The sequence below is a fragment of the Nyctereutes procyonoides genome, unplaced genomic scaffold (genome assembly GCF_905146905.1).
Source record: "Nyctereutes procyonoides isolate TBG_1078 unplaced genomic scaffold, NYPRO_anot_genome, whole genome shotgun sequence".
Taxonomy (NCBI): domain Eukaryota; kingdom Metazoa; phylum Chordata; class Mammalia; order Carnivora; family Canidae; genus Nyctereutes; species Nyctereutes procyonoides.
The window spans coordinates 28,073,412-28,089,852 of NW_026575132.1; the positions used below are offsets into that span (position 1 = coordinate 28,073,412).

Below are 16,441 nucleotides of genomic sequence, written 5' to 3' on the forward strand. Positions count from 1 at the left end.
GACACTTCCGAGGGAATCCTGGTTAGACATATGATGAAAAGGCTATTCCCAAGAGGACCACTTTCAGGGATAAAGCAACACCAAGTACGTACTGCTAGGAGTAGAACAGAGGAAGTATATTAGTTATCTATGGCTCTGTAACAAATTATTCCAAAACTTAGTATCATAAAACAGCAAATATTAAATATCTCACACAATTTTTAGTGATGAGAGCAGCTTGGCTGGGTGATTCCTAGCTAAGGTTTCTTATGAGTTTGTATTCAAGCTGCCAGCTGAAGCTACTGTCATCTGAAGGCTTGACTGGGCTGTAGCATCTGTATTCAAGTTCACTCACATGGCTGTTAGAAAGCAGTTTCAGTTCCTCTGTAAGGTGGCCTCTTCACAGGATTGCTTACAACGTGATAGCTGACTTTCCTGGGAGTAAGTAATGAGAGAGAAGGAGAGACCAAGACAGAAGCTACAGTGTGTTTTATAACCTAATCTTGGAAGTGACAACCATCATTTCTCTTGTATTCAATGCCAACCCTGGTACAATATAGGAGGAGACTTCAGAGGGAGAATACTAGAAGGCAGGGATCATTGGGTACATATGGCTGGTTATCATGGGTGGAATTTTAAGAAGCCAGCTAGAGAGTCCTCCATGGCCATCAGGGATTAGTGTAATCAATAGCCAAGACAGAATTACAAATGCCCTCTGCTAAGTACAAGTGGTTTTTTTCTCCTTCTCTTTTATCTTTTTGCCCTGCTATTCCCTTCCCTGAAGGAGTCAGAAGTAGCAGAGGTAGATGGATCAAAGAAAAAAAAATACTGATAATGCCTCTTGCTTCACTGATGATCAGCAGAAATACAGATGAGGTGACCTGGTGAAAAAAAAATAAAACTTTTGAATATGATGAGAAATAAATTTTTTTTGTTATATAAAAGTAGTGAAAGGTATAATGTAACATGCTTCAGCAATTGTCAACTGTTTGATCCCCCTCTATTATGGATGTGCTCTCTTTCCCTTGCTGTATTAATCTTCTCTCATCCTCTGCAATCTCTTAGCCTTTCCTGATCAACATAGCCCACAGGGCTTCCTTTCCTCTGAACTTCTGGTAGGTTTCAGTAGTGCCTGGAATCCAAACTCTAGGGCTTCACTGTGGTATACTTATCTCTGCTCCTAACTGGAGGGCCCCAACTGATGCTGTTATTGAAGCTGGCTCTAAGAAGGGGAATGGAATTGGGGACAGAAAGGGATGGGTCAGAAGATGGACATCCATGGGCATATGCAGAAGCAGCCTCCTCGGACTAAGGACCAAGAGTTATGGGCAATTTGTGAGCTGTCCGATGTGGAGAAACTGCTCAAAAGCCTGGAAGAGATTTCATATTCAAGGTACCAAGATAAGTCAGAAAGAGCTGTACAGTGAAAAGGATCTAGAAGTAAAAGTCAAGAGTGGGTGTTCATCCCAGATCTGCAATGTGACCTAGGTCATATCATGTCATCTCTCTGGTCTCCAGGGCCTTCCCCCCCAAAAAAAAAATCAGCAGGAGAAATTGATAAGCTAATTCCAAAGTTCACCTAGGATAGTGTCTTTTGATCTTTTCATGATCTTTGTTATTATTATTAATATTATTACCACTCCAAGGGGATTTTTTGATATTTTTTTCTAATCACCCCCCCATGAAATTTTAATACCACAACTATGGAACATATCTGTTTAACTGCTGTGTGTATCTTTATCAAATGCTTAACCCTTGGAAGAGTAAGATCTTTCACTCTCCAACAGCTAATTCCCACCTTTTGGGGAGTGATATCATCCCCATTGAGAATACATGATCTAGAATTTAAAAAGTAGAAAGTAATTTGAAAAAAATTCAGAACAAGAATTATGAAAGATCACTTCTCCAAACTAACATCAAAACATGCTAAAAATTACTTTAATTAAGAGTATGGTAGAATAATAGACAACGGAGCACAACATCTTAAAATAGATTCACATCTATATGGAATATTTAGGAATTTATTATGACCATCTTGGCATTTCAAAGTCAGTGAAGAGAAAGGAAACTATTGAAAAAAAAACAATCTGGAGAAAAGAGACATGCATTGACAAAAATAAGCCAGATCCATGAATCCTCTGAATAAATAAATCATAGGTATATTAAAGAGGTAGACATATAAAGTAATTCCATAAAAGATAAAGAAAAATACAGAAAATGAGTTACATTTTAATTTTTTCCTACTCTTTGGTTGTTTTCCCCCTCTACTTTAATCATTTAAAGGTTTAGACTATAATCTCTTTCATATTGTTCTAGTGTTTTTAGTTCTCTGGGCTCTCATTCTCTTGTGTGTTGCATGTGCAGACACACTTTCACTCTCATGGTGGTTTTCTTCTTGTGGTTTGTAATTTTTTAGTGTGAGCTCATCTTTGCAAGATTGTGCCCTGGCTTGTGAGAACAGAGCAACAGAGGGTTTTTACATTTGTCTCTTCTGGACCTCCAGGGGTTCTAGACTCCTACCGATGTTAATTAATTCTTACTTGGGGAATCCCATACCACATAAATAGTGTAAATTCACATCCCACAAACGTGCGTGGGGTTGGGGTTTCTTTTCTTCATAGGAGACCTTTTCTTCTCTACTGACTGCCCACAAAAGATGGTGCAGGTCTCTCACTCCCATATCAGAAGGACTTGAGGGATTCTAACTCAATAGGAAGCACTCAGATGCAGCTACCTGCCTTTCAGAGAGGTCCTGAGAGCGCAGAAGACCTCATGCATGTCCCCTAACTGAGTAAGCATCTAGACGCCTACCACCAGCAGAGGCTTCAAACACCAACTGCTGCTGGCTGCACATAGGCAAGTTAAGTGACATGTGCCCCTTTGGGCCACCACCACCACCACTGCCCACCACCCTAGTCCTAATTAGCAGGGGCAGGGGCCTCTGCAGGATAGGCAACAATGGGGAGGTGGAAAAGGGAGATGATACTTTGAAGTTGGACTGAGTGAGTCTGCTATTGTTTGAATTACCGAGAGATCAGATCTAGATGTCATTAAAAAGCTTGAAAAGGAGATTAGATAGGCTTTGGTTGGAGAAATATTAAACATTTTTATGTTTGTATCCCAGCAGCCCAAACTGTTCATGAAGCTGATCACATACCTATTACCAAGACTGTGGAACTCTTAAGTCAAATACAGTGAGGTTCCATTTTCACTGTTCAGTGAAAGAAGCAAGTCATACAGTGACATGTATGATACAATCCCATTTATAAAAGATATTTTTTTAAAGTATGTTTCTATATACCTTCCTATCTATATATCTGGCCATTTAAGTGAGGTATGCTATGTCACACACTAGCTCCATGACTTTGTATAAATTGATTGGCCTCTCTGTGTCTCAGATTCTCCTCTCACCCCCACTGGTAAAGAGGAATAATAATGATAAATGCCTTATGGGACCTGTGACAATTGTATGAGTTGTATAAAGACTGTATGGTTTAGAATTACTTTTAGCACCTGGTAAGTGCTATTGGTTTTGATCCCATTATTCTCTAATGAGTTTTAAAGGTCTAAAAGATATTTACCAAACTTTGTGGAAATAATCTCAGGATAGAGGGGATGACTTAAGCTTAAGGTTCAGTTTCATTTCCTATCTTACCCTCCCTGCCAAAAAATTCTCACCCTTAGAATATTTAAGTACAAAACCTATTTCTGCAATACTTGTATTATTTTATTTTATTTTTAAAGATGTTATTTATTTACTTATGAGAGACACACAGAGAGAGAGGCAGAGACATAAGCAGCAGGAGAAGCAGGCTCCCTGCAGAGAATCTGATGCAGGACTTGATCCCTGGACCAGGGATCACGCCCTGAGCTGAAGGCAGATGCTCAACCGCTGAGCCACCCAGGCATCCCAATACTTGTATAATTTTAAAACAGAAAAATTAAATGTTTGCTCCAAAAGATAACTACATGTCCCTTCAATAATAACCTTCTATGACTCTTCCAAAACCTCCTGGTCTTTTTTGCCTTTTATCACACTCCCTTGCTAATGCCCTTTTCTTCCACTGATACTAGCCTTTATTTTGTAAATTTATACCATGAGTTATCTTTCCTATGTCAAAAGTTTTGTCTTTCCAAGTGGGCTTTCAGCTACTTCCCTGCCAGCACAGTCTCACATCTCCATTTGTAACCCTATCATGATAAATATAATGTGGCAAATGAGGCCAATGCCCAGATTGACTTACTTACCACCTTTTAAATCCAGAGATGCAGATTAGACCAGTTCTTTTAAACTCATTTTAGGTTCTGGGGTGCCTGGGTGACTTAGATCAGCTTAAGTGTCTGACTTCAGCTCAGGTCATGATCATCCAGTCCTGGGATCAAGCCCCATTTTGGGCTTCCCATTCAGCAGAGAGTCTGCTTCTCCATCTCCCTCTGTCCCTCCCCACCCCGACTCTCTCAAATAAACAAATAAAATCTTTTTAAACAACAAAAATTGAAAATTGAGAAAAACCTCATTTTGGGTTTCAATACTTATGCTTCCTTTTTTTTTTTTTAATTTAGTTATTTTCAAACTTTTTGGTCTCTGACCTCCTTTACATTCTCCCTTAAGAATACCAAAGAGCTTCTGTTTATGTAGATCGTATCTGTCAATATTTGTAATATTATAAATTAAAGCTGAGAAAATTTCAAGATAGTCATTAATTCATTTTAAAATAAGGATTGATGAAATGTCAACATAAAAACTTTCTAATGAAAAATAATGTATTTTTCAAAACAAAAAAAATGTGAGAAGTGATTTTGTTTACATTTCTGTAAATCCCCTTAATGTCTGGCTGACTAGAAGCAATCAGGACTCTTCCATCTTCTGTATTCAGTCTGCTGAGATATCACATCAGGTGGCTTCTTAAAAACTCCATGGTACACTTGTGAAAGAATAGGAAAGAAAAGGTATTTAATAGCTTGGTATTATTATAAAAGGAGTGCAAAAAAAAAGGTAAATATGTCTTTGCATTATTATAAAAATAGTGTTGACCTTGCAGAACCCTTGAAAGAATCACAGGGACCCCAGGAGGCCCCAGACCACACTCTGAGATCACACTTTGGGAAAAGCTGGTCTGATTTAATCCTCAAAAAGGCTCTGTAAGGTGAAAATTATTATTATTCCTCTTTCACAGATGAGGAAATTAATGCCCAGAGTAGTCAGGGAAGTTGCCTCAAGTTACCACAGTTGGTAAGTGGAAAAGTCAGAATTTGAGCCCAAATCTAAACCTTGAAACACTATGCTATACCGCCTTTGTAGTAGCCTGCACCTACCCCCATGGCCTGCTATCCTGACTGAATAGAGGTCAATGATTGCCCTTGTCCATCTCATCTACCTGACTAGATATCTATGTACCTACCTACCTACTACCTACCTACTAGTGACAGACCATTCATAACCCATCTTTCTATCTCTTGTCCTGACACTGCCTGCTAATTAATGTAATTTGAAAAAATAAGTAAAAGCACTGGCTTTTTTTTTTTTTTTCACATTCACACAAAGTAACATCAGGACTGAAAAATACGTTTTTGGTAGTTACTTCAACCGTTCACTACTGCCCCAATTAGGAGATACCCGATTCCTTGTCTTACAGCTGGGAACAGATGTTTAAGAAAGTTGGTCTTTGCTATAGGAAATGGTGCTGGAAAGGCAGTCACAGAAAGCAGAGCTCCAAGGCCATTTCAATACTCTGCCTGTGATTTAGAGGTACACCAGTATGTTTGAAGTCTACATTCTTAGCAAAACATCAATTGCTTTTCCAGTATTACATTCGTGTTGGATGGCCTCAAATTATACATTGTCATATGCTTGGAAGGTCTGTTCCCGGCTTTTTGGTTCAACCACATAAATATCCATGTGTCCTCTGTACATTTAGTTGTGAACATCAATTACTTAATAGACCTGGAACATGAGAAGTAGGAAAGAAAATCCTTGAGCTCATATAGCTGATAATATTTCATTATGGTCAACCTCATTTGAATGCTAGTGTTAGGGAATAAACACTTGGTTTATAACTTTTCTGTGAGTTGATTGTCAAAAGTGATATTTTGTACTTCACCACAAATATGGGGTCTGATGGGACCCACATGGGACTTTACAGGCTGGAGTTTTAATCAGGAGAACCACAGCACAGCTAGCCCATTGTTTTCACTTGGCACTCTAACGTTCTGAAAAAGAATACATGAGTCGTATAACAGAAAGGCAGAATGAGGAGGAGGAGAAAAGGGAACATTTTCAGGCTTACCTAAATCAAAGAAACCTTACTAAATAATTTACTTTTCTTGATTATTCTCGAAGAATACCTGGATTTCTCTCCATTCAAGCTCTTATCCTTAGCTGTCAGCACCCCAAATCATTTTTTTTTTCTCATGCAGATTTTGAACTATAGGTATTATAGGTTCAGGGTGAGTTTTATTGTTCTTAAGCTTGTCCTTCTGATAAGGATGGAGTCAGAAGGGACCAGGATCCCATGTGACAAAGGTGGGTCAGTCAACCACAAAGGATCTAACTTGCTCTACCTTGTTCATGACTTAATCTTTCCAGCCCCTACCCTCTCCTACAATCCCAAGACAGAATGGAAATCATCAGGGCAAATGGCTACTCCCTTTCCTGGAGAAAATAGCTTGCTGTCAGTGGCCTATCATGGTACCTAAGGCCTGATGACTCAGTTCCACTGCATTTACCTTCATCACCTCCTGCTTTGCAAAATACAAAAAGAAGACCACAGTCCATTCATGGCAAACAGAAAAATCCTCCAACTGAAGATGAAATAGTGGTGCCTCCAGATGATCCTTTAGAAATAACATAATTAATTTTTTAAAAGTTGGAGAGTAACGATTCAAGAATATGGTAAACTGAAACAATTAATTAGGAATAAATGGCCAGAGAAAGCATTATCTGATGAAAAAGTGCTATTAAATGCCAAATATTAATAAGAAAAAATTAGGTAAATGATTTCTATTTTATGATGGTAATTCATTCAAATTTGAATAATCCAAGGAGAGATGATAATGAATGGATTTTTTCCAAGGAAATGCTCATTAAACAAAAAAATGCAAATTATTTATATTTTTACCTTCTAAGATAGGAAACATACAATAATATCTTCTAGAACAGTTTTGCTCTGCACAGTGTGTTTTGGAACAGAGATTGTATATGATGAGTAATATGACCTTTTATACCCTATTATCTGCCTCATTTGAAGTTCAACAGATGTATTACCACAATTATATATTTCCAGCTAAAATACCAGTTCTGGGAAAAATTACCATATTCATTATGAAACCTTCTCACTTTCTAATTTCTATTGTCTGGAAACGTCTGATCATCCTGTGTTTTAGCATGGCCCAGAGTGTTGAGCCATTAGACCCATTCCCTGAGGCAGGTAGGCTTTCAGTCGGCTGCTCAGGGCTTTCTGCTTGCATCACACATTTAAACACAGTCCACACCCACACTCCACCCTAAACTCTGACTGATTTCAGTGAGGAAAAAAAGAGTTATTAAAGGTCTACTGACTAGCTCACAGAGTGGGAAGTCTGAAGGCCTAATATTATGCCATGAAGTCTAATATCTAAAATCATGGTACAAAATCAGTCTGATAAAGACAACTCTGCTGTTCCCCTTAGGTGGGAGTGTCACTACCAGCAGTTGTAGCACCACTGGCAGTAAGCAGAGGAGGCTTCTGTTAAGAGATCTCCATGAACCTACACATAATTTCCATCATGGTCACCAAAGCTGTATTGCATCACCTATTCAAGAAGCATCGACGGGGCTGGGCAAAAAGGTTTCATACAATCCTAACTTGGGACATCTCGATCACTTAATTTTTTTACTTCCCCATGGCTTCTTCCTCTAGTAGTGCCCAACTCACCAACAGAAGGAGCCAACGTTGAGTCCTAGTGTGGCACTATTCCTCTATAGAGGGATAGCTAGTTTTTGACCCCCCCCCATTTTTATTTTCCCCCGGTTTTTCTTTATTTTTTTAAACTTCTTTTGTTATACCAATTGATTAATCAATTGTGCTATGAAGTGATGTAGCAGGCTAGCTTCTAACTTAATGAAGACAGCAAACCAACCAGTCATTTCATTACGATTGCATCTCAGGAGATGGTACCACCACTATACAGCTCTACTGCTGGAGCAACACTAATGAATTATAGTGTTGGAATCTTGTTTCTTCTTGGCAGACTTTGAGTTTAAAGGTGATAAACCTCTGCATTTTATTACCCCAGTCCCCATGGTGGCAGCAAAACCTTGGAAGTACCGGTTAAGAGAAATTTATGGATTTCCTGAAAGACTACATCTGGTTTTCTAGGATGACTTTTTTTTTCTCTAGATCAATTTTAAAGTATCAGCATACAATTCATACATACGTATCATTGTTGAACCAAGAAAACAGAGAGGCAACAAGAGAGAAGAAATGGATAATCCCAAATCAACCAGATTCATCAGGACATTTAGTTGCAAGTGACAGAAACCCAATTCAAAGGAGCTGAAGCAAAAACAGGAATTTATTGACTTTCATACCGGGAAATAATATGGATGAAAGGCCTGTGTGGACCCAAGGACTCAAATGATATTACCAGGTTGTCCTCTGCCACAGGGTTTTGCTCCTCTCTGTGGCTGGCTTCAGGCCCTCATAATGGGAACTGGCTGCTTATGTGTGATGTGGGTATTTGGGGAAACGTGGCCATAGGCAGCCTTGGGTTTACATCATCTCTGTTCAGCTACTCCAGAACAAAAAGAGAAACCTAAATTTTCCCAGTACCCATCTAGAAAAGCCTCAGGGAAGTACAAAGGGGTTTAGCCCAGATCACATACTCATCCCTATGGGCTTATCACTATGGTCGGGGGGGAGGGTAATTCTGATTTGCCAAACCTAGGTCATGTTTTTATATCTAGGATCAAGGAACAGGGAGTATAACTAGAAGCCTCCCTAAAACCACCTAGAGGGAAAGGGTGGTTACCTAATAGAGACAGGAGGTAATGCCACAGAGGGGAAGTGATAGATATAGACCCAATGAAAAACAAGATGTCTACTCCATGGGGTATGGGTAGACGTGCAACTACCATCCTCTTCTTAACACAAAAAGAAAACCCTTGCTTGGAGCATCTGGCAATTCCTGCACTGTGAATGCTGCTATCACAGCAAATTTCAAGCTGCCCATGTGACATCATGGAAGGAATGCAGATTTGGGAAGATCAGCACAGTAGCCTTGCATTTTCAGGTGTCTCCCATCCACAGATACAGCAGGAGTACACCATCTCCAGGGCACAGATCTTAGTAAAATGCAGGAATTTGAGGTAATGAGTTTGAATGTTCATTACTTTTGTTTTTAAATACAACTTGTTTAATTGCAAGTTTATGTAACTTAATTTTTAATAATTGCTTTAATATTAACATTGAACAAGACTGGCTGAACCAATTTCCCGAAAGTTTAACAAGTAGCCACACAGCAGGCTCTGGCGTGCCATGTGAACTTAAAACAAAACTAGTCAAAATAGGATATAAAATTATCAAAATTACCACACAGACACTGAGGCAGCCACAATGGGAGGAAGGAATTGGCCCTTCCTCTCAAAATAAGTAAGTACCTGCAATCTCAGGATGCATGAGACCTCCTGGTTCCCTGGAAGGGTCTGGATCTACATCCTCATCTCTGCCCACTTTTGGCTCTGAGGTAGTGGGAACATAGGGAAATATCAGCGTCACATTAGGATGGGAGGAGAGCAAAAGCATCTGTTTCTGCTTCCTTCCCTCTGTCAAATCACAGTCAGTGCCAAATTTGCTCAGTTACATGGTATAGCATATTTAATGTTAATTAATACACAACAGATACAACAAGATAACCTTAAAACTTCCTCCTTCCTCCTTCTTTCCTTTCTTCCTTCTTTCCTTCCTTCCGTCCTTCCTACCTTCCTCCCTTCCTTTTCATTCATCACCCCTCCTACCTGCCTTGCTTCCAGACTTATTGGTAGCCTACTACGTGTCTAGCGCTATACCAGAGATGGAGTCTAATTACAGTGTATAAATATAAAATGCCACCTTAATGGACCTGATGCACACATATACATATATTTCTCATACAATACATCAGAATATGATGCTATTATTAACAGTATTATGTATCCTATAATTCTCACCATCTGTAGGATGTGTATTTCTTAGTGCACAGATGGCTTATCTTGAATTATCCATAAATTTCCTTTAAAGCAAGAAGAGCTGGCTTCCTATTTTGGGTGGCATGGCTGAATTTCAAATCTCTTCGTCAGAAATTATTACACATTGGCAAAGACATCTGGTCACTTACCTGGTAAATATAGGACTCCCGACAAAGTCCAGCCTGACGCATGACCACATATGCCAGATTTGCCAAAATAGGTCCTACAAAGCCATGAGCCAGCTGCTGAAGTGCTCAGATCCTCCCACCTCCTTTATGTTCTAACTTCCTTAACTTCTTCCTATTTATACAAAAGCCATTTTCTTCCCTGACCTCACAGCAACCTAAATCCATGTTTGCTGGCTTCATTTATTTATAAATAAGCATAGTACTTTTTAAATTTTTGCTTCTTTTACATGATACTCTTCAATGCTATCATAACCTCAAGTTATTCCAATTGCTGTAGCCATTTTCCTGCCATGCATTCTCATTCCTGATTTCTGAGTAGACCGATGGAGAAGCGGTAGATTCTCAGTTGTGGCTTAAGCACTAGAGCTCAACAGGCACCGAGAAAGGTATTAGGCTAAGGGGAAAATCTACTAAGGCATGTTTTAATTGTCTGTGTGTTTCTAAAATCTAAAAGGAAAACATAGAGATTCTAACACTTTCTCAAAAATATCGCCCCAGAGAAGACCATTTCCAGACCTACTGTAGCTAAATAATTTGTTAGCTCAAGAGTTAGTCTAGAATTCTCACCTTTTGCGGGGAAATCAGGACAGCAAAAATGTCCTCATGTCTCAAGATCCAGATCCCAAGTTCTAAATGCCTTCCGGTCTCCACTGTGGGAGATGTTTGGGGCCTGACCACTGCTTCAGGGCAAAAAGCCATACTTTTATAACCAGATAAGAATTTTTTTTGTACATATATTTTTATTTTATGCTTATCTTCACCAAAGATTGGCAATGAGGGAAACTGGTTGGAGTGGATAAAACCAAAAGGCACATTTGTTATCAAGGAATAATGGTTAGCAAACAGGACCTCCAAGGCCTACCATGCAAAATCAATAGCTCCCTACTTTTTCTTCCTTTCATATTTTCAGTTTATAGCAGCCATAAATACCTTGGTGCATGAAATTTACTGGAGTATGATGACCAGCTGGCATTTCTGACCAGAAGCTGAACGGGGCAACCTCATACCTTCCCCACTGTCATCAACCCAGATAATGTTTCAGGCCTTGGTTATTAGTCTCCAAATGACATTTAATTATAGTTCTAATTGGAGGTCTCATGGATATTCTTCTAAATTGAGGTGTGCTCAGTGAAGTCTTGTAAAATGATTCAAAAATCCACTAAGCAGTTGAACGTTGTACCCATGCTTTTGGTTTATCTCTGTGGGTAACAGAAATCACTAGAGAATCTCCTTGTTTCCTAACCCTTTCCCTTCCGAACTAGGGAATAACTGCATTCCCTGTGTTCTCTGCAGAGCTCCAACTGTATCCGAAAAACATCATCTGGCAAAAGGTATTTTCTCCAGAGATAGTCAAGTACCCTCAGCATATGCACAACAAAATGTTGCTGTTTGCTGTGAATCCTGTTTTAGATTCTGTCAAACTGAGAATGAAGAGCCTGACATATGGTTCCGAGCGTATCAAAAGAATTGCTGGATGTTATTTTATCAGTGTTAATCATATTATCAGCTTTACTTCTTTTGTTATTCATTTGTTCATTAATTCTTTTCAAGAACTACTCCAGGGTTGTGATGGCCATTTGTTTTCCTCTAATAAAATTGTTCTTCTACAATTGTTTTACGTAATTCACATTTTGTGCTCTTTTAATGAAAGATTATAACACAAAAATTGACCACTAGAGTCTTTCCATTTCACATTTCAGCTTCAGAAACATAAAATTATTTATATGTAAGTGCTATGTTTTCTAACGTATGTTTTCTCTATAAAGTCTATTGAAAAAAAAAAGAATATTATCCTTTTACCATTGAATCTCTACCATCTAACACAGGTGTGGTACTTAGGAGCCACTCAAATATTTGCTGAATGATATCTGACTGCACACATATGGGAATAATATTTTCTTTGCCTTTTTTTTTATTGGAGTTCGATTTGCCAACATATAGCATAACACCCAGTGCTCATCCTGTTAAGTGCCCCTCTCAGTACCCATCACCCAGTCACTCCAACCCCCTGTCCACCTCCCCTTCCACTACCCCTTGTTCATTTCCCAGAGTTAGGGGTCTCTCATGTTCTGTCCCCCTCACTGATATTTTCACTCATTTTCTCTCCTTTCCCCTTTATTCCCTTTCACTATTTTTTATATTCCCCAAATGAATGAGACCATTCATTTGAGTGTTTGTCCTTCTCCGATTGACTGACTTCACTCAGCATCATACCCTCCAGTTCCATCCACGTCAAAGCAAATGGTGGGTATTCATCATTTCTAATGGCTGAGGAGTATTCCGTTGTATACATAGACCACAGCTTCTTTATCCTTCATCTGTCGATGGATACCGAGGCTCATTCCACAGTTGGCCTATTGTGGACATTGCTGCTATAAACGTTGGGGATACAGATGCAGTGAAACGCCAGAACACCTGCACCCCAATTTTATAGCAGGAATAATATTTTCTATGATGGCTTGTTCTGTCTTCGCTTATGCTGTCACACGAGTCAGGGTAATCAGGGCAAACTTTTAAACCATTTCTTAGTTCTACATTGTATTTGTGCTATTGAATATGGATTTTAAGATAAATCAAGGCTAATGTAGGAAATGAAATGATTCTATCTAAAATATTGTGGAATAAAGAGAATGTGGTTTCCATCGTAGGGAATTTACACTTCAATGAGCAAACCTTTACATGAAAGGAGAAAATTTGTACCTATAGGGTACCTTTTACCCTTCCTGGGCATAAAACATTCCAAAGATTTTTCACTGATATTGAGCAAGCCTCGGTTTCCTCAATCTGTAAAATGGGAATAACAGCCTGACCTATTCCACAGGGTGGTTGGAAAGGCATCTGGTTCTTTCTCCCTGGCCAGGCACAGAGTAAGGACATCCTCACAAAGCAACCCCTTCTTTGCTTCTCTCTCCCACTGCCTGCCCTGGGAGCACTGGGGCACACTCCCTTCCCCAGTGCAGGGTAATCAGCAATTGTGGCCGACAGTGTTGTCCCCCTGGCTAATGAAAGGGCTTCCCTTGAATCTCTGGTTGGAGATACGAACACCAAGATGATTTGCTATAAAACAGAAAGCTAATGATCTCAAATCAAGAGAGGAAGGTTTCATTTTACCCGCAGCAATACCTGGGCAATTTCATGTGTCTTAAAAGCGTAGAGCTTCTAACAGAATCTCCAAGTAGCTGGGTTTTTTTTTTCTTGGTTGTTGTTCGCTGTTATAAGAGAATGAGAAGGCCTAATTAGCCTGGGGAATTCAGAAATATTGCAGCAACACGGTCTGCTCTTGTTTGCTCCGGCCTCTGTGCCTGCCATCACACAGACAGGATTGGGGCGGCATCCGCCCATAGAGATGGCAATATCTGGCTTCCCACTTTGACGGCTTTGCTGACAGTTTACAAAGCCAAGCAGCCCAGAGGAGCAAAACGGAAAAGATTATTTGAATCTGCTTCTGTGATCAGTAGAGACTTCACAAGAAGAAGGGCATCCTGTCCTTTCCCAATTTCACATAAGCATTCAGGCAGGTACACCAGAGAGGGACGCGTAATTGCCTCCCGGCCTTGTCACATCCCTGTTGTCTCTGCTCTGACTGCTTTGGTCTTTCAGTTTAAGAAAAATGAGGCTTAACACTTTCCCTGTAAATCAGGAAAGTGACCCAGTGTCCCTGAGGGGCTGAGCAAAGGTGGGATTAAATTGTAACCCAGAGGCCATACAGAATAAACCAAAAGGGGAATTTACAGTAGCAATGTTGTTCCATGCTAGGAGGACCATACTAACGTGTCCTGCAAGAAAGTTCATTGCTCTGCCCAAATTATGATCTACTTCTTGTCTCAATCAACAATAAGACCACCAAATGATGGACCAGCTCTTTCCAATTTGGATTAACTAATTAGCCACTTTCTTACACTTATTTTTCTTCTCCAAATAAACACAGTCTTAGAGATCTGGTCATAGCTGGTGTCAGAGGCCAGAAGATAGACTTTGGATCTCTATTTGAGTTTCATTTTTTTCTTTGGATGCAGGAGGCTGTGGAGGTTAGTGCAAAGCTTGGGATTTGAGCTCACACATCTCGATTCAAGGTCCATATTTACTTATAAATGTGTGATTGATTTTAAGTATGTTACTGAAACTCACTGTGTCTCTGACATGAGGATGATGACTGTCTTTACCCCCAACACCCAAGACTATAGTGAAGAGAACTGTAGTATAGGAAAAGAAAAACTGGATTTGAAAGTAGAAAGCCATTGGTTATAGATGTTGTTATCATAGGTAAAAGATTGGACTATGTTCTTTAAGTAGACTGTGATAATTCAAATAAATATTCATTCAACTGCTTTTCATAATATCTTTGAACTTAGACAAATAAGGGTACGAATCTCAGTCCATCATTTACTCGCTGAATGACGTGGGGTAAGTGACCTAGAATCTCTGGAACTCAGCTTCCTCCTCTGTAAAGTGGGACAATAATAGTGACCTCATACACACAAGGCTGCAGGGGTTTGGCAGCAGTACTTGTATCAAGAATCTGACGTTGGCAAAAGACATGAACAGAAGTCACACAGAGGAAGACATACACATGGCCAACAAGCACATGAGAAAATGCTCTGCATCACTTGCCATCAGGGAAATACAAATCAAAAGCACAATGAGATCCCACCTCACACCAGTGAGAATGGGGAAAATTAACAAGGCAGGAAACCACAAATGTTGGAGAGGATGTGGAGAAAGGGGAGCCCTCTTACACTGTTGGTGGGAATGTGAACTGCTGCAGCCACTCTGGAAAACTGTGTGGAGGTTCCTCAAAGGGTTAAAAATAGACCTGCCCTACGACCCAGCAATTGCATTGTTGGGGATTTACCCCAAAGATACAGATGCAGTGAAATGGCAGGACACCTGCACCCCGATGTTTATAGCAGCAATGTCCACAATAGCCAAACTGTGGAAGGAGCCTCGGTGTCCATCGAAAGATGAATGGATAAAGAAGATGTGGTTTATGTATACAATGGAATATTCCTCAGCCATTAGAAATGACAAATACCCACCATTTTCTTCGACGTGGATGGAACTGGAGGGTATTATGCTGAGTGAAATAAGTCAACCGGAGAAGGACAAACAGTATATGGTCTCATTCATTTGGGGAATATAAAAAAAAAGTGACAGGGCATAAAGGGGAAAGGAGAAAAATTGAGTGGGAAATATCAGAAAGGGAGACAGAACATGAGAGACTCCTAACTCTGGGAAATGAACTAGGGGTGGTAGAAAGGGAGGTGGGTGGGGGGTGAGGGTGACTGGGTGATGGGCACTGAGGGGGGCACTTGATGGGATGAGCACTTGGTGTTATTCTATATGTTGGCAAATTGAACACCAATAAAAAATAAATTTATATATATATATATATATATATATAAAGAATCTGACCTTGGGGCACCCGGAGTGGCTTAGTTGTTTAAGCATCTGACTCTTGATTTGGCTTATGAGGTCATGATCTCGAGGTCATGAGATTGAGCCCCGTGTGGTGGGATTCTATAGTCATCGGGGAATCTGCTTGAGGATTTGCCCTCTTCAGTTGCCCCCCCTCCCCTCAAATAAATAAATAAATCTTTGAAAAACTGAAATAAAGAATCTGGCCTAAAGGCAGTTCCCTTCTCCTGTTACCCAAATGACAGTGGTGTGGGCCATGGACAATGCCAGTGATCGAAGAAGAGTCTTTCTATAAACATGAAAAGAGCAGAAGAATCCTCCCCACCCAACCTTTGGAATGTCATTTTCCATCTTCACCTTGCCCCTCTCTTACAGCAATGTGCTAACTTCTTATCCTGGATAATCACAATTTTTTTTTTCCAAGCCAAAATTTAAACCATAAGGCTGAACCAGCAGTGGGAAGTTAGAGAATTTTTTTTTTTAAGTTCAAAATGCTTCTCAAATAGCAGTAAGATCCACTTAAGTCTAATGCCATGAGTAATTGTAGACATACAAAATATATAAACCTTATAAAAATGGGTTTGTTGTTTCCAGTAGATATTATTGACTCTGGGGTAAGATTCTATGGGAACAAAGGCAGTTTCTTCTATTTGCA

General features: G+C 39.7%; 1 protein-coding gene across 1 annotated transcript in view; it reads left to right on the forward strand.

Annotated features, from left to right (window-relative positions):
* The first annotated feature begins 1,247 nt into the window (after nucleotides 1–1,247).
* The window catches only part of LOC129522787 (uncharacterized), a 122,401-nt gene continuing 107,207 nt past the window's right edge, over nucleotides 1,248–16,441 (forward strand). The window contains exon 1 of the mRNA XM_055345193.1: nucleotides 1,248–1,372. Within this exon, the coding sequence (XP_055201168.1) occupies nucleotides 1,248–1,372 (125 nt within the window). The remainder of the gene's footprint in view (nucleotides 1,373–16,441) is intronic.